At 38.8% G+C, this 21399-nt stretch overlaps 1 protein-coding gene and 1 pseudogene across 3 annotated transcripts in view; one reads left to right on the top strand and one right to left on the bottom strand.

Moving 5' to 3' along the window:
• EIF2B3 (eukaryotic translation initiation factor 2B subunit gamma) overlaps positions 1 to 21399 on the top strand; it is a 142729-nt gene that overhangs the window by 95474 nt on the left and 25856 nt on the right. For all 3 annotated transcript variants that reach the window (XM_057708806.1, XM_057708797.1, XM_057708817.1), the window contains exons 6-7: positions 4532 to 4621; positions 20593 to 20720. In XM_057708806.1, coding sequence (XP_057564789.1) covers positions 4532 to 4621; positions 20593 to 20720 — 218 coding nt within the window. The remainder of the gene's footprint in view (positions 1 to 4531; positions 4622 to 20592; positions 20721 to 21399) is intronic.
• Positions 65 to 245, bottom strand: LOC130836576 (40S ribosomal protein S29-like; annotated as a pseudogene).

Here is a 21399-nt window from a genome sequence, read left to right as displayed (position 1 = left end):
ACAAAGAGCTAGCATTGTTCCTGCATACGGTAGATGTCTGGATGACCCATTCAAGGAATTTCACTTAGTCCAACTTAATGAAGCCCATGTCCTTCACGTACTGGTAGAGACACTGGCAGCACATATTGAGACCATATTTCTGGATCAGACCATGCCATTTTGAGCAGATGTGGCAAGAGCGAGAATCCTGGCCAGATTTTTCTTGGATGGCTTCAGTAGAGCTGCTGGTGACCCATCTTGCTTTCTTGGCTGCAATGAGGCAAAAGGCGAGAGAAAGTTTAAGTATATGGAAACACATTCCAGTGTTCCTGGAAGACTCAATATTTGTTTTTTTTCCTTTTAAGGTTACTGTTTTTATTGTTTTTTTATTGACATATAGTTTATATACAATATCGTGTTAGTTTTGGGTGTACAGCACAGTGATTCAGTTTTTTATATATATGTATATATATACATATATATGTGTGTGTGTATACATGCATATATTCTTTTTAAGATCCTTTTCCCTTATAGGTTATTATAAAATATTGAGTATAGTTCCCTGTGCTATACAGTAGGTCCTTGTTGGTTATCTGTTTTATATATAGTAGTGTATATATGTTAATCCCAACTCAGTATTGTTAAGATGGTATTTCTCCCCAAACTGATCTTTAGATTCAACACCAACCTATCAGAATCCCAGTAAAGTTTTTATAGAAATTGACAAGTTGATCATAAATGTTATGTGCAAATTTGGAGGACCCAAAGTAACTAAAACAGTTTTGAAAAAGAACACTAAATGCTTATCCTTGCCTCTTTCCCAGTATTTATTTCATGTATACATTCCTCATTTATTCTAAAATAATATTTTTAATTAATTTATTTATTTTTATTGGCTGTGATGGGTCTTCGTTGCTGCATGGGGGCTTTCTCTGGTTGGGTGAGCAGGGGCTATTCTTCGTTGCAGTGCACGGGTTTCTCATTGCAGTGACTTCTTTTGTTGCAGAGCACAGGCTCTAAGCACATGGGCTTCAGTAGTTGTGGCACACAGGCCTAGTTGCTCCACGGCATATGGGATCTTCCTGAACCAGGGCTGGAAACTGTGTCCCCTGCATTGGCAGGCGAATTCTTAACCACTGCATCACCAGGGAAATCCCTAATATAATATTAATGTAATAATTGTTATAATTAATACCTATTGGTTTTATTCCTTGCTTTAAAAACTGGTATTCTTGTTTTTAAGATCATAAAAAGGTGCTTGATTTCCCTCAAATTTTAAACATTGCAAATTTAATTCTAAAATATGCAACTTACTATTTTAAAAATAGGTTTATACAGATAATCTTGATGGCATATATTGCCCTAGTTTTCCTAGACTTTTATTTTTGTCCATTATTTGTTCTACTTTTCTAAGATCTTTTCTCCTCCACTCGCCTTTTCTTTTTTTATAATAGACCTTTTTAAAAGCATTTTTAAAATTCTTTTTATGTTAGATGAAGAGAAGAGAAAGCTTCTTTGGGAACTTTTCAAAGATCTTGTAGACTTTGAAGATTAAAAACTTATACTGTTTCTCTGAGCTTTCATCACTGAAAGGATTCCCACAGATTTTTCATATATATTATTTTTATTGCAATGAGCTTTTTGTATGGTTGGCAACTTGTTTTAAATTATTTTATTTATTAATTATTTATTTATTTTTATTTATTGGCTGAGTTGGGTCTTTGTTGCTGCACACGGGCTTTCTCTAGTTGCAGAGAGTGGGAGCTACTCTTCATTGGGGTGTGTGAGCTTCTCATTATGGTGGCTTCTCTTGTTGCCGAGCTCAGGCTCTAGGCGAGGGCTTCAGTAGTTGTAGAACGTGGGCTCAGTAGTTGTGGCGCACGGGTTTAGTTGCTCCTCGGCATGTGGAATCTTCCCGGCCCAGGGATCGAGCCTGTGTCCCCTGCATTGGCAGGCGGATTGTCAACCACTGAACCACCTGGGAAGCCCTAAATTATTTTTTAAAACATAAAATTATAACTATTGGGACTTCCCTGGTGGTCCAGTGCGTAAGACTGCAAGCTCCCAATGCAGGGAGCTCAGGTTCCATCCCTGGTAAGGAACTAGATCCCACGTGCCGCAACTAAGAGTTTGCATGCAACAACTAAAGATCCCTCATGCCACAACTAAGGCCCAGCACGGCCTAAATAAATAAATAAATAAATAAATAAATAAATAAAAATTTTTTAAAATTGTGATTATTTCTAAATGTCTTACCATTTCAGTTTACTGATTTCTTACTTTATTTTGTACAAATCCAAAACATCTTCCTGACCCAGTGCAATCAACCAGTTACCCAGATCTTACTGGTGCCTCTTTGAGGTTTTTTGGTTTTGTTTATTTTGTTTTATTTTAAAATATCAATTCTTATATCAATACCATTTAAAAACAATTAAATGGGAAAAAATAAAATAAGGAAACAACCTTTTTGGCAACTTAAATGACATTGATCTCCCAGTCCCAAGATTTACGTTCAATACAAATTTAATGTAAAAGGAAAAAAAAATCTCTGCATTGCCCATCTCTCTTCCTTCATTATATTCCAGATTTGTAGCTAAATCTCTAGCCTTGAGTATAACAGCTAAATATTTGGAAATTTTTATAATGGAAGAATTTTTTGTTTTACCTACTTTATGTGATGAGAGTAAAAGCTAAAAAAATGTTTATAAATTGTAAAATGCTATATGAATGTTAGTGCCATATGAGCTAGGGATTGGTAACAGTCTAGAAGATGATTACCCGAACTTTTGTTATTCCTTTCCCATCTATATGATACAAGTTGACTTCAGCTATAAATATGAAAGTAATATATCTACTTCATGACATAGTTGCAAGGATGAAATAATTTAAGTAGAATATACTGAATGATTCAAGGAATTGTAAACCAGGGAACTGAACAGGAGAGTTCAACTTTCCAAATTGGTTAGATCAAGGGAGAGAATTATCAGGGTGTGAACTTCAGATGAAACCAGGGCACTACGTGCTAAGTAGTCACATTCACATTTGCAAAATTCTGTTTCCTGAAGAATATCTTACAACTCAAGAATCTCAGGAAGTTAAAATTGAGATGTACCGTCTACCTTCTTCTTCATCCTCACTGTAAACATTAGTTAGCTTGTGGGATGTGTGTGTGTTACAGGTGTGAGATCCAAAATCTGACTCTTCTCTTGCTCTTTTGGAAGTATTTTGTTCCCCCTTCTTCCAAAAGAGTGGAAGCCCAGGGTGGTGTACCTTAATCTGTTTGATAAATTACTTCTAGGGTATCTGGATCCCATGAGGATAATTTTCCTTAAGACTGTAAGCCAGTCAAAGCAGAGTAACACAGAGTAGAAGAAAGACGACAGCCAGGCAGCTATGATTGGAATTGCCATTTTTCCACCCTACTCCTCCCCTCCTCTCCTTCAGCAGTCTTTTATTTATTGTATTAAATAAAATGGCCTTGAACATTATAAGCATGACATTTCTTAAGGCTGAAGCCAAAGATGGCAGACTAAATAGCAACTTGGCAAATGCCTTAATTTGACCTAATTTATTCATGTGTTTGTCTATTCAACAACTATCTATTAAACATTTTTCTATGTGAGGTACAATGCTAAGTTCTAAGACTATAAAAATAAATCTCCGCCGTCAGGGAACTTTTATTAGTCTCATGAGAATGAGCGTAAGTAAATAGGCTGTTACTTTACTGTATGGTAAGTTATCTGGTAGAGGTGGGCACCAAGTGTTGTGGGAACACAAACCTGGGTTGTCAGGGAAGGTTTCCTAGAGGAAGTATACCTGAGGAAAGTGCTGATGAATAATTAAGAGTAGGGACTTAGAAAGTATTCATAGAATTTTACTTCATCTTCTATGAACATGGAGCAATACATGCCAAATACTGGAGGAAAGCATGGCTAAAGTGTGACCTGCAGGAAGTGGGGCAGTTGGAGTAGAAGCAGGAAAATGTTAATTACAAGAATTGTGCGTAGGAGTTTGTAGTAAAATAGAGATGACTTGTTGATTTGATGGCTCACCAATTTTGGTATTAAACCAAAATTTGGCAGCCTGAAGACTTTTTAAAGTGTGAGATATGACTTGTATAAAGAGAAGACCTTTTCTGTGGTAGGATCAGAGCCAGTATCCACTTTCTTGGTCTTCCCAGAGTGGGGCATAGGCAGCATGGCTCTGACCCTCATAAACATTTTTAATTAATTGATGGATTGATTGATTTGGCTGTGCCGGGTCTTGGTTGTGGCATGTGGGATCTTCATTGCAGCACGCGGGATCTTCGTTGCAGCGTGTAGGCCCCTCTCTAGTTCTGGTGTGTGGGCTCCAGAGCATGCAGGCCCAGTTGCCCTGTGGCACGTGGCATCTTAGTTCCCTGACCAGGGATCAAACCCACGTCCCCTGCATTGAAAGGCGGATTCTTAATCACTGGATCACCAGGGAAGTCCCCCCCTTATAAACTTTCTAATACCTACTACCTAATAATAGGATAGAACTCATGTAACCCTCTTCTCTCTTATTTTTGCAGGCACCCTAGAATACGTTTCCACACAGGCCTCGTGGACGCCCATCTCTACTGCTTGAAAAAATACGTTGTGGACTTCCTAATGGAAAATAAGTAAGAAGGAGGGAAATAGAGTCAAACTCACAGCACTTAAGCTACCCTGTGACTTAATTAACAGTTTTAAACCTTGACAATAACACAGTTATATAAATAACACAGTTCGTTATAGAAATGAAATCATATTAGCATACTGTTATTTTGTCTGTAGCAGAGTCTCCTGCTTATATTTTGGGGGCCTGTGCTATGATAAACCAGTAAATTATTTTTATAAAACTAATAGTAACTTATGAAGCATCTTTCTGCAGTTTCAGGCTTTTCTTTCTTCCTTCTGCAAGGGTGAGCTCCTCAGCTCTGGTGATATTTGTCTCCAAGCAAATGTCCTTTCCCTAGGCAATTATCCTATAGATAGGCCCTCTTAGCAAAGGGCCAGATACTTACCCAAGAGGAGGAAAGAAAGAAGAGCAAGTTTTCCTCTGATTTTGGAAAAGTCCACCTCACTGAGTGAAGTTTAATGAATACAGACAAACAAAATTTGGTACTTTCTCTGATTTTGCTTTGCTGACAGAACTGTGGGCCTTAAATAATTCCCAGAGACTGTGTCTGGCAGATCACAGGACATGGGTTTCCAGGGAGAAAACTTGCTTTTGTGGTTGATCTCAAGGATTTTTGATAGGAAATGCAACTAGAGTCCTCAGAGGAACAGGAAGGAAAAGATTTAATAACTGCATGGTTAAAAAGGGGAGCAGCTAGTCTTCCTTGCTGGCTACTGGATAAGTTTCTGCCTTGCATAGTTCTGGTAGACTGGAAAGCAATCAGGCTGGTACCTCGGCAGCTAGTTCCCTCAGAACAGCTGGGGAAGGGAGGCTGAGAACCTGAGTTTAAGTGCTAAGCGTGCTGTTGACTGATGGGCTTGGATACATGCAGGAATATTAAGGGGAAGGGGAATTGTTCCTCTGTGCCCAGTATAATATTTCTTGCAGCATCCTAACCCTCACCTGCCTACAACACCTGCTAGACCGCTACAGAAAGGCCCACGTAGAGCCAGTGGTAAAAAAAATCGGACTCCTGGAAAGCTTTCCCAGGAATTGTTTTCTATTTTTTCTCACCAGGACAGTATTGCCCTGCTCCCCTCTGATTTATTATTCTGTTTTTTCATTCAATCAACACGTATTTACCAAGCACCTGTTATGAGGCAGGCATTGTGCTAGATCAACTGTGGGATCCATGGTGAATAAGCAGACATGGGCCCTGCCCTCATAGAACTTACAGCCTTAGCTCCACAGTGGATTGTAGAGACTTTGCTTTTTTTTTTTTTTAAGAGAAAGATGGGACCGGGGGACTCAAGACCTCTAGGATCAAGAGCGAGACTTTGCTTTTTAAATAGCAAGGAAACTTGCTACCAAGATTAGAGTGATCCAGAACCCATTTTCCACTTACTAGTTTGGGCTGTCCATATTATAAAAATGAAAACTCTTTGCCATTAAAGGGTTTATTTTTTTATTTCAAAATGAAAATGAAGCCCTATGAAATAGGTCCTAGCCTTGACATGCTGAGTCGGGGTAGAGTAGTGGCAGAGATCGTGATTTTTTTTTTAATTATGTCATATGGAAAATTTCACACAGATACAAAATTAGAGAAAGCAATGTAATGAACTCCCATGTGTCCATCACACAGCTTCAATAGTCACTAATTCATGGCCGATCTTTTTTTTATATTTGCTACTGCCAATCTTGCCAGTGCCACACCAGGTTATTTTAAAGCAAGTCATAATGATATAATTTCATCATAATTATTTCACTTGTAATTATCTATAAATATTTCAGTACACATCCCTGAACAAACAAATACTTCAATATTACTATCACACTTTAAAAAAAAAAGCTAACTACTTCCTTAATCCCCAAATGGGATTGTATTTTTTGGTGTCTATTTATGCAGACAGTTTTGCAACAAAGCTAACCTCATCCTGGCTGCTGCAGCTCCTTTGTAGCTCAGTTAGCAGTTCCCACACCTGGCAAGTGTAGGGCAGTGGTGTGTGTCTTGAGGACAAGCCTAAATTTGGTGATTTGGGGGCTCATGCCCAGAATCTCTGCCAAAGGGCACTTTTCCAGAGCTTGCTGTGATAGAGAAGGGTACTGAGCCTCAGCTCAAACTACCTCCCCATCTCAAGATCTGTTAAAGAGACCCTTATCTCTTTCTTCACCCCATATTCCCTTTACCTCTCAGAGTTGTTGGGATTAAAGGCATTATATTGAAAATTGTTAAATTTCAATATAGAGTTAGGAAAAGTATAAAGGCACAGTAGGACAAGTTAGAATGGTACTTAAGGGAGATACTTTAAATTTTTTTAAATTTATTTTATTATGTATTTATTTATTTGCTCCAGGTCTTAGTTGTGGCAGGCGGGCTCCAATTGTGGCATGCAAAGTCTTAGTTGCAGCACGCATGTGGGATCTAGTTCACTGACTAGAGATCGAACCTGGGCCACCTGCATTGGGAGCTTGGAGTTTTAACCACTGTGCCATCAGGGAAGTCCCAAGGGAGATTCTTTATTCCTAGCTGGAATAGTGGAGGTTATGTCTCAAAGCTTTGAGAGATGGGATTGAATAGGCTGATGGGAGCAGTGTGTAGAAGGCATTAAGGGCTGAGCAGGGAGTTACAGGTCTTTAAACAGAATAGTCCTATGTGGAATGAGCAATGATGCGACCTGGCAGGGGAACATAGACTGTTCCGAATGGGAAGGAGACTCCTTCAGAGTAAGTAGGAAGCATTTATAGTAATCTGGCTATGATGACTCCTTTAGGGATGGAAAGGAAAACATAAACCTAGGAGACATAGCTTCAAGGAAGAACTGCTTTAGAAATCCTTTGTTTCACCTCTGAAAATTAACTTTCTACCCTGTATATTTTTTTAGTTATCCACATGTTAATGTTTTCCACCCAGATTCCTTGACATTAGATACCTACCTGGATTGATAAGACATTCAGTATATGCTTGGTGAATGGAAGGAAAGGAGAGGTGGTGACAGTTTAGAAAGCAGAAGTAATTTGGTATGTCAGTAGTTAAAGAAGAGATGAGTATTTCTGCAGTTGACTAAGTAGGAAAGCTACAGGGAAAGCTGTGGAGAGAAGAAAACCTGTACTGTCTTTGACAAGAGAGGTTTAGTAACTGAGCTATGTGACCCTGGACAGGTGCCTACCTTTCTGTACCTCAATTTCCTCATCTGAAAATTGGAACACATTGTACCTGACATATATGGTGATTGTGAAAAACATTTGTAAAGAGCTGAGAGCGGTAGTCGGTACATAGTAAGAACTTTTAATTGATCACCTACTGTGTTGCTAGATGCTAAAGATAAAAAGGTAGTTTCTAAGTTGCTCACAGTTTAGGAATAGAGAAAGACAGGTTAAATTATTACAATAAAACGTGCTAAGTAGTATGAGAGTGTAGTAGAGTAGTATAATAGGATACTAGAAGCACAAGGGAATTTGGGGGGATGATGGATGTACTCTATATCTTGATTTGGAGTAGTGATTACGGTAGTATACATTTGACAAAACTCATTGAACTGTGTGTTTAAAGTAGGTACATTTTATTATATGTAAGTTAAAATACAAAAAAATGATTTTAAAAGTTTAAGAAATGAATTGGACTTATCACAATTTTTTTAAAATTCAAAGCAACAGACATTTAATAAATACCTAAATATATTCTAATTTCTATGTTGGGGGCTGGGGATACCAAGATGAATACAAAGTCTTATAGGCCATTGTCTCTGTGACCTTGAGAAAATTACATTATGAGACAAGAGGGAAAAAAAGTCAGAGATCCCCAGTCTTAATAAATGGGAAAAGGGCACCTCAGGCAGCAGGAGTGTCATGACAGCTATGCTTTAGAAAGGTGCTCCAGCAGCAGTGGGAGGGAAGAAGGGATTGAATGGTTTTTAAGCTGAACTAACATCAGTGGTTCAGATTAACTTTATTTTTTTTATTTTATTTATTTACTTATTTCTTTGTTTATTGGCTGTGTTGGGTCTTTGTTGCTGCACACGGGCTTTCTCTAGTTGCGGTGAGCAGGGGCTACTCTTCATTATGGTGCACAGGCTCCTCATTGTGGTGGCTTCTCTTGTTGTGGAGCATGGGCTCTAGGCTCATGTGGGCTTCAGTAATTGTGGCACACGGGCTCAATAGTTGTGGCTCACGGGCTCTAGAGCATGGGCTCAATAGTCGTGGCGCATGGGCTTAGTTGCTCCACAGCATGTGGGATCTTCCCGGAGCAGGGCTTGAACCTGGGTCCTCTGCATTGGCAGGCGGATTCTTAACCACTGCGCCACCTAGGAAGTCCCCAGATTAACTTTAGTGGCAAAATCCATCACTAAAACTGGGCAGAATTTAATAAGGTAATGTATTTCAATATTGATTTTCAGCTAACAGTCCATCATTTCTCAACTGGCTTAATATAGCATTCTCCTTGCTAGTCTTCTGCCTCCACGCTCTCTTCCCCTTTTAATCTGTCCTGCACAAAACTACCAGAGGACTTTCTAAGTTGAAAATCTGATTGCATCATTATCTAGTTGACTAGCATTGCCACGTCCCAACATTTACCAGTTGAAGTAACGCGTGGGCCCAGGAGTAGTGCCTGGAGTAATAATGATGAAGCAGGAGTTGCCTTAGCGATGCCACTGTTTGGCTTGGATGCTGTTATCTTTCACTGAATGGCTGCTAGTCTACATGTTCATTAAGGCACTTAGCTTCATCAGTAAGTGATCTCAGAACTAACTCAAGCTTTCTACGTATCAAATAAATCTTAGAAGCCATTAAAAAAAAAAGGAGGATTGGTAAATTTGACTGATAACACATTTTTAAATTCTGTATTGTGTGGGGAAAAAAAAACAAACAATGAACATAGTGGAAAAATAAACAACAAAGGTGAGGGAGGGGGTATTTGCAATACCAGGGTAGCCCAAACACTAGTTTCCTTACATTACAAAGAGCACTTTAAAATCAATAAGGAAAAGACTAATGACTCAATAGAAAAATAGGTAAAAGTTATAGGTGGTTGGTTCATAGAAAAAGCTATAACACATATGAAAATATGCCTACTCTCATAAATAAAAATGCATATTAAACAGTTTTAGAGGGAAGCAACTGCATAACACAGGGAGATCAACTCGATAATTGGTGATAACCTAGAAGGGTGGGATAGGAAGGGTGGGAGGGAGGGAGGTTCAAGAGGGAGGGGATATGGGGATATATGTATAAACACAGCTGATTCACTTTGTTGTACAGCAGAAACTGGCACAACAGTGTAAAGTTATTATATGCCAGTAAAGATAGAAAGTAAAACACAAACCAAAAAAACCAGTTTTAGAATACTGTCTTTATTGTACAGCAAAGATTTTTAAACTTTGTGATGAAGCTAGCAAAGCTCTTATACTGTTCTACATAAACTTTTTGTAAGGTAGTTGATGATACCTATCAAAACTTAAAATTATATATTCCTTGACTAAGCAGTTCCTCTTTGAAGAATTTGTCCCACAGAAATATTTACTTAAGAGTATGGAAATATTCATTGCAAAATGTTCTTTGCAACATCTTTCATAACAGGGAAAAGTTATAACAATTTAAACAGGGTAATTAATTATATTATTGTGCAACTGTTAAAAGGAATGAAGTATAACTCTGTGTGGTGATATGGAAAGATTTCCAAAATATATTTACTAAAAAAGCAAGTTGCAGTATTAGTGTATATTTTCAGTGTAATATGATTCTATTTTTTGCTTTAAAGAAATAAAAAGATATACATATATATGCTTTAGATGGTCTTTTTATCTATTTATGAATGCAGTATGACAGATGGATGTTCCAAAGACTGTCTTGAAAATTTTAATTCAAAAATGTCTTGGATTTTATATCCAGAGCCAGAGCAGAGCTTATACTGAGTGTTGTGACTGTGATGTCTCTCAGTGTTGAGTGGTTTCTCAGCTAAAAGTTTCTCCTCTTTTACAGCGTTATCTGATCTAAGCCTAAGGAAGCTGGCCTCTTAGGAACTTTTTGTTTGGCTTAGCAGGAGTTGCTCCAAAAGGAGATTGGCCCTGTAAAGAACTCAGGCAATATGCTGGCTCTCTGAGCTGAAGCCCTGGGAGACAGGCAGTTTATGCCAGAATTAGTCCTGGTTTCCTTTAGCATAGAAACCCAGAAAAAATTTTCTTTCTCTCCCTTTTCCTAACCTGCTAGACCTGCTAGCTGCTTTTAGAGACCTAGAGGAAATTAATCTTCTTAAAAGGAAGAATTAAAGCTGAATAGTTCCTTCCTGTTCAGAAGAACCCAAAGTTATAATTTTCTTCTAGTGTTTGGACTCGATCCATCTGTACAGGACATACAGTCTTTGGGTTTGGCCTTCAGAGCACCAACCATGTACCAGATACTTATTCTGGGTACTTTTCACACGTCAGTTAATTCAGTCCTTAAAATAGTTCTCTCACTTAGGTATTATCTTCATATTATAGAAGAGGAAAATGAGGCTTAAAGTCATTTGCTCAATGTCATGCAGTCAGAACCCCAACAAAATCAGCCACTGTTGACAAATTGATTGATAGCAACATCTACCACATGTCTCCGATGTCTTTCTTTTACAGACACACACCCATGCACGCATACCGAGAGGATAAGAGAGTAGTCACAACTTCCTAACCTGAGCTACACAGGGGTGCAGGGGGTAGGGATGGGCCCAACAAATGGAAGTCAGGAATTGGGGATAGGCAGCCATGCTACAAGGCCAGAATCGGGGTGATAATTAAAGCCACGTGAGAGACAATGTTACAGACTGGCTAGGAAGCCATGACTCAGCATAGGAAAGCAGAGAGAAGACAAGAAACAGAGATGGGGGACCTTGGGAGATAGGCAGGAACCTTGGTTCCTTACTGTTCAGTTCAAGTGTCCATATGACTTAGCTGTACTTACTAGTTCCTGTCCTTAGATGTCCTAGAGATTGCATGAAGTATCCTTTACTTAAATAATAACAAAATTAAGCTAAGAATTTGTGGTTTACATAACCTTCTAACCAGAGCTGTTATGTGGTAGCTGTGTACTGACATCTGAAGATGTAGATGCTACCAAGATTAAACTAGGGTGGTCTCCTCTGGACTTCTTGGTTACATTCATTTTGATCTCTGGGACTTCTGGAAATAACTTGCTGCTGAAAAAGGGACAAAGGCCTAGCAGCACATTGTATTGACTTATAGTTAACTTAAAGATAAGCACCCCCAGCTGAGCCTTGCCTAAGCTATCACAGGGGACCATGGGCCAGATTATGGTAGGAAAAATAACCTTTCTAAAGAGGACTTTTTTTTTCTTTCGATCTTTATTGGAGTATAATAGCTTTACACTGTTGTGCCAATTTCCGCTGTACAACAAAGCGAATCAGCTGTATTCATACATATATCCCCATATCCCCTCCCTCTTGAGCCTCCCTCCCACCCTCTCTATCTCACCCCTCTAGGTCATCACTGATCAGCGAGTTGATCTCCCTGTGTTATGCAGCAGCTTCCCACTCGCTATCTGTTTTACATTTGGTAGTGTGTATATGTCAGTACTACTCTTTGACTTTGTCTCAGCCTCTCCTTCCCCCCTCCCCTTGTCCTCAAGTCTGTTCTGTACATCTGCGTCTTTATTCTTCCTCTGCCAGTGAGTTCATCAGTACCATTTTTTTAGATTCTATATATATGTGTTAGCATATGGTATTTGTTTCTCCCTTTCTGGCTTTCTTCACTCTGTATGACAGACTCTAGGTCCATCCACCTCACTACAAATAACTCAATTTCATTCCTTTTTATGGCTGCGTAATATTCCATTGTATATATGTGCCACATCTTCTTTATCCATTCATCTGTTGATGGACATTTAGGTTGCTTCCATGTCCTGGCTATTGTAAATAGTGCTGCAATGAACATTGGGGTGCATGTATCTTTTTGAATTATGGTTCTCTCTATATGCCCAGTAGTGGGATTGCTGGGTCATATGGTAGTTTTATTTTTAGTTTTTTGAGGAACCTCCATACTGTTTTCCATAGTGACTATATCACTTTACAGTTCCACCAACAGTGCAGGAGGGTTCCCCTTTCTCCATAGCCTCTCCAGCATTTATTGTTCCTAGATTTTTAAAATTTATTTATTTATTTATTTATTGGCTGCATTGGGTCTTCATTGCTGTGCACGGGCTTTCTCTAGTTGCGGTGAGTGGGAGCTACTCTTCATTGTGGTGCTCGGTCTTCTCATTGTGGTGGCTTCTCTTGCTGCGAAGCACAGGCTCTAGGCACATGGGCTTCAGTAGTTGTGGCACACTGGCTCAATAGTCGTGGCTCGCAGGCTCTAGAATGCAGGCTCAGTAGTTGTGGCACACGGGCTTAGTTGCTCCGAGGCATGTGGGATCTTCCCAGACCAGGGATGGAACCCATGTTCTCTGCATTGGCAGGTGGATTCTTCACCACTGCGCCACCAGGGAAGTCCTGTTCCTAGATTTTTTGATGATGGCCAGTCTGACTGGTGTGAGGTGTTAACTCATTGTGGTTTTGATTTGCATTTCTCTAATGATTAGTGATGTTGAGCATCTTTTCCTGTGTTTGTTGGCCATCTGTATGTCTTCTTTGGAGAAATGTCTGTTTAGGTCTTCTGCCCATTTTTGGATGAGTTTGTTTTTTTTGATAGTGAGCTGCATGAGTTGCTTATATATTTTGGAGATTAATCCTTTGTCAGTTGCTTCATTGGCAAATATTTTCTCCCACTCCAAGTGTTGTCTTTTTGTCATATTTATGGTTTCTTTTGCTGTGCAAAAACTTTTAAGTTTCATTAGGTCCCATTTATTTTTGTTTTTATTTCCTTTAGGAGGTGGGTCAAAAAAGATCTTGCTGTCATTTATGTCATAGAGTATTCTGCCTGTGTTTTCCTAAAGAGGACTTGTAAACTGGCATATTATTTATAATTAAAGCACTCCTAGGAAGAAGAATCATACGGAACCAGAAAGTCTAAAGCCAGAGCAAAAGGTTTATTTAATTTGGTGAGGATTTAAAAATAATTTCCCTATAAGTATAATGCTTAACTGGTGTGCTTGCCTTCTTTCTTTCTTCTCTGACAAATTCCCAAATATGCATTAAAACTTACCTAGATATTACTCCTTTAGGAAGTTTTTTTTCAATTGTTTTCCCTTCACCTCCACTTAGAATAGGTACCCTTGTTCTGTGCTACCATAGTATTCTCCACTAGGTATGAAATCATTCTCTCCTCTGATCTTGTATAATCTTCAGTTATCACATGCATCCTATTAAATTGAATTTGCATGTCTGTTTTTTCTACTTTTTTGAACCCCTTGAGGACAGAAACCAATTCTGATTCATCTTGTGACACGTAGTAGATGCTCAGCAAACATAAAGGCAGCCAAACCATCAACTTCAAATGAGGGCATGGATTTACCTGTTTTGTTTCACTGTTGTATCCCCACTGTCTAGAATATGCCTGGCACATTTTGGGTACTCGGTGAATAAATTCAAATGAATAAAATGTTTCTTGAGTTGCCCTAAGCCTAAGCAGTCTCCCCAGCCTGTAGGATCTGAACATGTTTTTTTTTCTCAAGACATATGCACCAAAATTTATTCTAATAGAAGCTTTCAGTATTTTTGTTAAAAAGGGGAAAAGGAGGGACTTCCCTGGTGGCACAGTGGTTAAGAATCTGCCTGCCAATGCAGGGAACGTGGGTTTGAGCCCTGGTCCGGGAAGATCCCACATACTGCAGAGCAATTAAGCCCGTGTACCACAACTACTAAGCCTGCGCTCTAGAGCCCATATGCCACAACTACTGAAGCCTGTGCCACAACTACTGAAGCCCATGCACCTAGAGCCCATTGCTCCACAACAAGAGAAGCCCCTGCAATGAGAAGCCCGCGCAGCACATCGAAAAGTAGCCCCCACTCACTGCAACTAGAGAAAGCCTGTGCACAGCAACAAAGACCCAACACAGCCAAAAATAAAAAAATAAATTTATGTTTTAAAAAAAAGGGAAAAAGGATATCACAGAATATTGTATACCAAATACTTGGTTCTCAAGTCAGTAACTTTTAATCTAAAACAATTCCCTATTTACTATTTTACTGTTTACTATTTACTATTTACTATTCCAGCTTATATCTGTTTTCTTTGAAGGAAAAAAAAAAAAACTGAAAACAAAGCATAGGGTTAACACACAATTACCTTTTCTTCCCAATTACAGCTTGGTTGAGAGAAAATGCAAGAAAACCCAAGCCTTTAGTATTCTCTGCAGATTTGAGTTCCAGACCCTATAAAAGTGCATTTTCTGTTCTACCTCTTTGCTAACTAATATTTTGAAGGACTGACTTGAAGTGGAAGACATTTAGAGGATTTTAAGTCTCTTTTGATTTGCTTACACAGACAGAAAAGCCAGAATGCAAAAGTAGCCAAATTTTTCCCTTTGCCATGGACATAATTTTTAGACTTTCCCTGAAAAACTTATAGCCACAAAGAGGACCTGATCACAGATCAAGGCAAAATGCTAAAAATAACCGATTTAAGCAGAACTAATAATCATGTTTTTTCAAACGTTGGCTTTTTAATGCTAGTAATATTAATAATACAGAAATGTATTTAGAGTTCATTACATTTCCAAATCAAGAAAGCTCTGCTTTCTATCTCCAAAAGTCAGAAGGAAAATTATTGCTAGCTTTCTGGCCTAGAGGGATTACACTCAATCATTCACACATTCACTCATTTATTTATTCAAATAAATATTTATTTAGCACTGACTGCATGTTTATTGGTAGAGAGACAGTTAAGCAGAAAATTTTAAATCCTGTGGAAAGTGCTGTGGTTGCAGAAAACACAGGATCCTGGTTAATACAGTATAGTGGAAAGAGTTGTAGGCTTTGAGATAGATGTGAAGTAAGTTTCCCCTCTGCCAGTTATAAAAGCTGTGTTCACCTTAAGCAAGATAACTAACCTTTCTAAGCCTGGATTTCCTCACTTATAAAATAAGGACTGTAATACCTACCATGAGGATTGCTATAAGAATTTGAGATAATGTGTATTAATTTCCTAGCATGGAACTCGCACATGATGTGGATTCAAAAACAGTACACATAATTGTCTTTGCTGTGAGAGTACAGAAACCTGCAAGTGTTACAAAAGCCTTCCAAGGAGAGATGATATTTGAGAGTGGTCTTACAGCTCAATAAATTTTCACAAATTGAACACTCCCTTGTAACTACTCTTCAGGTCAAAAAATAGAACGTTACCCAGTTTCCAGAAGCTCCCTTCAAGCAACTATCCCCCCAACACACGAAAGTAACCACTATCTTGAGCATTAAATAAATTTAAGAAGATAAGATCAGATTTATACTTTAAAAAAATCACTGTGCCTGCAGGACAGAGGAGGGATTGAAGGAAGAAGCAACATGATCAGATTATGCTTTAGAAAGGGTATTCAGTCTATAATATAAAGGATAGATTTCAAGAGGTACGACTGAAGGAAGAGAAACCAATTAAAAGCAGCTGAAGGAATCCAGGCAAATAATGACAGTGGCTTGGACTAGGCAGTAGCAGTAGAGATGGAGAGTTGACAGTTTTGAAAGATTTAGGGGATAAAATCAGCAGTGTTTGGTGACTGTTGTATGTGAGGAGTGGAGGAAGGAGGAGTAGTCAAATTGATTACTGCATTTCTGGCTTGGGTGACCAAGTGAATCTCCACATTACTAAGCAAGGTAATCAGTGTTGGGGTGGGGGGTGTTTGGGAGAAAGATGATGGGTTCAGTTTTAGACATTGTATTTAAGGTACCTGTGGGTCACCTAAATGGTGGCAGGGTCCATCAGGCAGTTGAAAATATGAGACTAAAGTAAAGTCTTGGCTATGGGTCTGCATTTGGGAATGAGCAGCGAAGAAGCCACCAAGTGATCTGTCTCAGGGACATGAATAGCATGAGAAAAATACAGCCAAAAAGAAAAATCCTGAGAAACACCAGATATTTCAGAGGAAACAAAGAAAGTGGTATCAGAAATAGGAACAGATCAAGAGAATGATGCCACAGAAAGTAAGGGAAGAATGGCCTATGACTGTGAAATTTGGAAGATTAAAAAAATATTTTTAAATACTACCCAGAATTCCTGTGTCATTAAAAAATTCTTTACAGAGTTTTGCCTATATGCTGTTCTATTACATATGTGTTTTATTATTCTTCCATTGTTTTGGTGGTTCTCTATTTTTATAAATAACATTAAAAAGAATACATTTTTATTCAAAGATCCTTTTTTATTATCTGATTATTTTGTTTATTCAGCAAATATTTGTTGAGCATAATGTATTTTCCTTAGGATAGATTTATAGAAATAGAATTATAGAATAAAATAATATGAATATCTTCAAGACCTTTGTTATGTATTGCCAATTACTTTTTCAGAAAAGATTTTACCAGTTTATACATTGTATGAGAAGTACCCTTATCACTAATGAGAATTATTTTAAATCTGCTAATTTGTGAGAGAAATTACATCTTGTTTTAATATTTATTTCTTTAAAATATTTTTATATATTTTTGAACATTTATATCTATTTACCTATTTAAAATATTAATCTTTTGTCCTGTATGTAGCAATTATTTTGTCTTTTTTTGTTTGGTGGAGTTGTTTGTTTGCAGCTGGTAGTCAAATCTGTTGTTCTCCTTTGTGACTTCTTATTTCTTAGGAGCTTATAATTTCATGACATGAGGCAGGTGTTTCTGGGAAGGCTGTGTGTAAGAGGGAGGGGAGAAAGTGAGGTTGCAGAGGCCGAGGGCAGTGGATCCACCTGCTGGTCTTCAGCCCCAGTGGCCTGTCCCACTTCTTGGCACAGCTCTGAGCTACCTCTAGTTTGAGTAGGAAGCAAGAAGAGTAATTTTGTCCTCCATTGTGCTGCTAAGCCAACTGCATTATGAGAATTGACCTGATTGCTGAGCCCTAGCAGGGGCAAGTGGGACCTGGCAGGACTGCTTCAGGTCTTCTCAAATCCTTGTTTGATCTCCTTAAAGGCTTCTGCCTAAAGGGGCTGTGTGCCAAGGCTTGTTTGCTTGCCTCTTGCAGTGACGGTTCTGTTTGGCCTGTAATGTAAATATCATGGCTCTGAAATCCCCCAGCTGTCCATGCTTTGTCATTTCTTCAAAGGGAACTGACTTGTTTTCCACCAGAGGGGGCCAAGGAACATTTGCTACCCACACTGGTTTAGAGCGTTAAAAGGGGAGAGAAAAGCTAAGAGTAAGTGTTGTTTCATTCTTTGTATTCATATGGAAATTTTTAATCTCCATCAAAGGATCAGAGGAGAAATCACATTGAAATTCAATACAAGAGCTTCCAGCTTACACAGAATTTTTCAGAGATGTTTGACTTGATCCTTTAAAAATGACAAAAAACCATGAACTGTGTAGCTCCGGGGTTAATAATTTTGCTTACCCTCCTCAGCCTCCACCTCTGTCTTGCCTTCCTACCTACACTCCATCTGTGTGGTCCTGTGTCAGCCTGCAGAGCTTCTTTGAATGGGGGCTGGGAGAGAGGGTGGGAAGTATGAAGCCGCAGTCAGGTTTATAGGGCTGCTTATACATTAACCCCTCTCTCAGGCCACATTAGCTCATCTTTCAGAGTCTTGTAACTGGTCTCTCTGTTTTCATTCTCCTTATTCCAAGCCTATTTTCACTGCTACCGGAATTACCTTACTAAGAAGTAGAACTGATCATGTCACTTTCCTGCTTAAAAACTACGACTGGCTTGTCTAGATTGCCACAGAAGGCCTTCATGATCTGGCTCCATCGCCTCTTTAATCAGCCTCCTCTCCTTCTACTCGTCTCCTGAAATCCATAATCAGGCTACTGTCCACTGGATTATGAATTCTTTGAAGTCAGAAACAGTATATTTACAAGGCCTAGTACAGTGACTGTCATATTACTGCAGTCTTATTAAATGCTAAATTAATTAATGATTTAAAATTCTAACAAGGTCACAGTATGAGAGAGAAAACTAAAAATCATATAGTAGTCTTTCATTTCCTTTGCTGAATATAAATCAGAAGCATACTCACTGTACTAAGGATCAGGTTCCTTCTTCCCTGTTGCAGATTTTTGGTCGTTTCGACCCAACATCCTGGCTCAATACCTAGGGGAGGCGCCATGCCCCCAGGGACCCAAAGAGGCCAAATGAAAGAGAGCGCCAAAGCCCTTGGCCAAGGTTGCTTACTGCTTGTATCTGAGTGATATAAAATAGTACAGGAGTGTTTTTGCCTTCTGGAAGTTCTTGTACACATTGATCTTTGGTCTGACTTTCTGTAAGTGCTGTCCTAGACTGATCTGATTTCATGAAAGTAAATTGAAGTTAACTTTGTTGTGGAAATTCTTTGATAGCTATTGGTAAATAAATACAACTCTTATAATGTGAGGGAGCCAACCCACTCTTAAGTAGAAGGGAGGTTGAAATCTGTGTGGGAAATACTTAGTCATTAGAATGAATTTTAAATTTGCAGAGTCTGAATCAAACCAGGAGAGTAGTATCATAGAAGCTATGAGAAAATGAAAGACATGAAACTTAAAGAATGGCCTAAAGTTGTAACATTTGATAATTTGCATAAAGAATAGAAGAACCACCCATAATTCCTCTACTGTGAGAGAGTATAGAATAGAAATTGTGTATATAGTCTTTGAATAGTGTTAGTCAACCTGTTAGTATCAGAGAATTTTTTTAATCCATTACCATAACAGAATAAAGGAGAAAAAAATACAATGAGCTCCCTAGATGCAAGAAAAAAATATTTTTAGAAAAATTCAGTACCCATTCATTGATGAAAGCTCTTAGCAAGTTAGGAATAAAGAGAACTTCCTTAACCTGATACAGGGTATCTACAAAACCAATAACATGTGTCAGGTATTTGCTATAAAGCGTGAAGCCCAATATGTACACGCAGAGGACAGTCAAAAAATGATGGCTTTGATGATGGGGAAAAAAACTGTAACAATCATCAGTCTAATGATAAAATAGAAAAATTCCCTTTAAAATCCAAAATAAGGATGACTGCTATTAGTGCTTCTATTCAGCATTAGTGTATTGGAGGTCTTAGGCAATACGGTAAGATAATGAAAAATAAGGATTAGAAAGGAAGAAAGAAAATTGTTGTTTACATAGTTCGTATGTCAGAATCTACAGATAAATTATTAGTATTAAGATTGTTTATCAAGGCAATTGGCTGCAAGATCAAAATTGAATTGAGTTTCTATTAATCAACAAGAAGAAGAAAATAATTGTTTAAAAGACCATTCATAATACCAATAAAAAAAGTAAGATACTCCAGATTAATCTAATAGAAAATATGTAAGGCCTTTGTAGAAAATGTTTTATATTTTTTTGAATAACTTTTTTCAAAAGGCCAGAGCATTCTACCATCTCATGGGTTATTGTCAGTTAATAGTCAAGGCACCATGTTAAGACCTGCACACACATACAAACATGCAGGCACACACTTTGTAGATAAGACTTGTAAAAGACTGGAACTTCCCTGGCAGTCCAGTGGTTAAGACTTTGCCTTCCAGTGCAGGGGGTGTGGGTTTGATCCCTGGTTGAGGAGCTGAGATCCTACATGCCTGGGGGCCAAAAAACCAAAAGCATGAAACAGAAGCAATATTGTAACAAATTCAATAAAGAGTTTAAAAATGGTCCACATCAAAAATCTTTAAAAAAAAAAAAAAAAAGGCTTGTAAAAGACTATTTTCTGCATAAATCAGGGAAAGCGTGTCTCAGATTGAGTACTCTCTCCTGCCCTCTCCAGCCTGAAGCTGATAGAGAACTTAGATCCTCTGCTTCTCCAGGCGTGCTAAATCCTTGTCATTTCTGATCTCTATCGGTCCCAAGGTGGCATGACAGGAAGGAATTTGGGTTTTCCTTGGATGCACAGTTTTTGATTCTAATTGGATCCAGACAGTCAGCTTTCTCATATTTGACCACTCTTTCTTCCTAGGTCAATCACTTCCATCCGGAGTGAACTGATTCCTTATCTAGTAAGAAAACAGTTCTCCTCAGCTTCGTCACAACAAGGACAAGAAGAAAAAGAGGAGGATCTAAAGAAAAAGGAGCTGAAGTCCTTAGGTTGGTGCTTGAGTTGGTGCAGTAAGGTAGGGGTAGAACACCTTTGGAAAGAGTGGCTGGCAGCTCAGCCCAGCCCAAGATGCCTGTCTTAAGGCAACAGGTTCTCATGTAGCCAACAGGCAGGACCAGCTAGCTGCCACCACTCCCTGAGCTCTGGGTGGGCTTGCTCAAGCAGATCCTGTCACTGTGCTCTTCGGGGACAGGTTAATCATGCCTCAGGTCCATTCTCTGGTTGCAGGTTCTGGTTTGGCTGTGTTCCTCACTAGACTTTTTTGACTTTGAACTCTGCCCACCACTTCTCAGTTCCCCTATTCTCTAGGCTCTGGGAGCCCCACTGCTGACTAAACTCAGCCTCTCCTGTCAGTGGAAGAAAGGTGAAGGGCTGTATAATGACAGTCCAACCAGAGCCAACAGACTATCTCCTTCCCAGGATATAGGGATGAGGTCAGTCTCGTTTGCCCTCATATCCTTGCCTGGTCCCTGGCCCAGTCCTGGGCTCATAGTAGATGTTCCAAAAAGTGTATTTATCAAAGGAATAAATGGAGACAGTAGAGCATGATGGTTAAGATATCAGGGCTTAGCACCTCAGACCTGCATTTGAAATTATACTCTGCCGTTTATTAGCTTTATGACCTAAGGCAGGTTGTTCAGTCTTCTGAGCTCCAGTTTCCTTATCATA

This window comes from Hippopotamus amphibius, chromosome 1 (assembly GCF_030028045.1).
Source record: "Hippopotamus amphibius kiboko isolate mHipAmp2 chromosome 1, mHipAmp2.hap2, whole genome shotgun sequence".
NCBI classification, from domain to species: domain Eukaryota; kingdom Metazoa; phylum Chordata; class Mammalia; order Artiodactyla; family Hippopotamidae; genus Hippopotamus; species Hippopotamus amphibius.
This window is presented reverse-complemented; position numbering and strand designations above follow the sequence as displayed.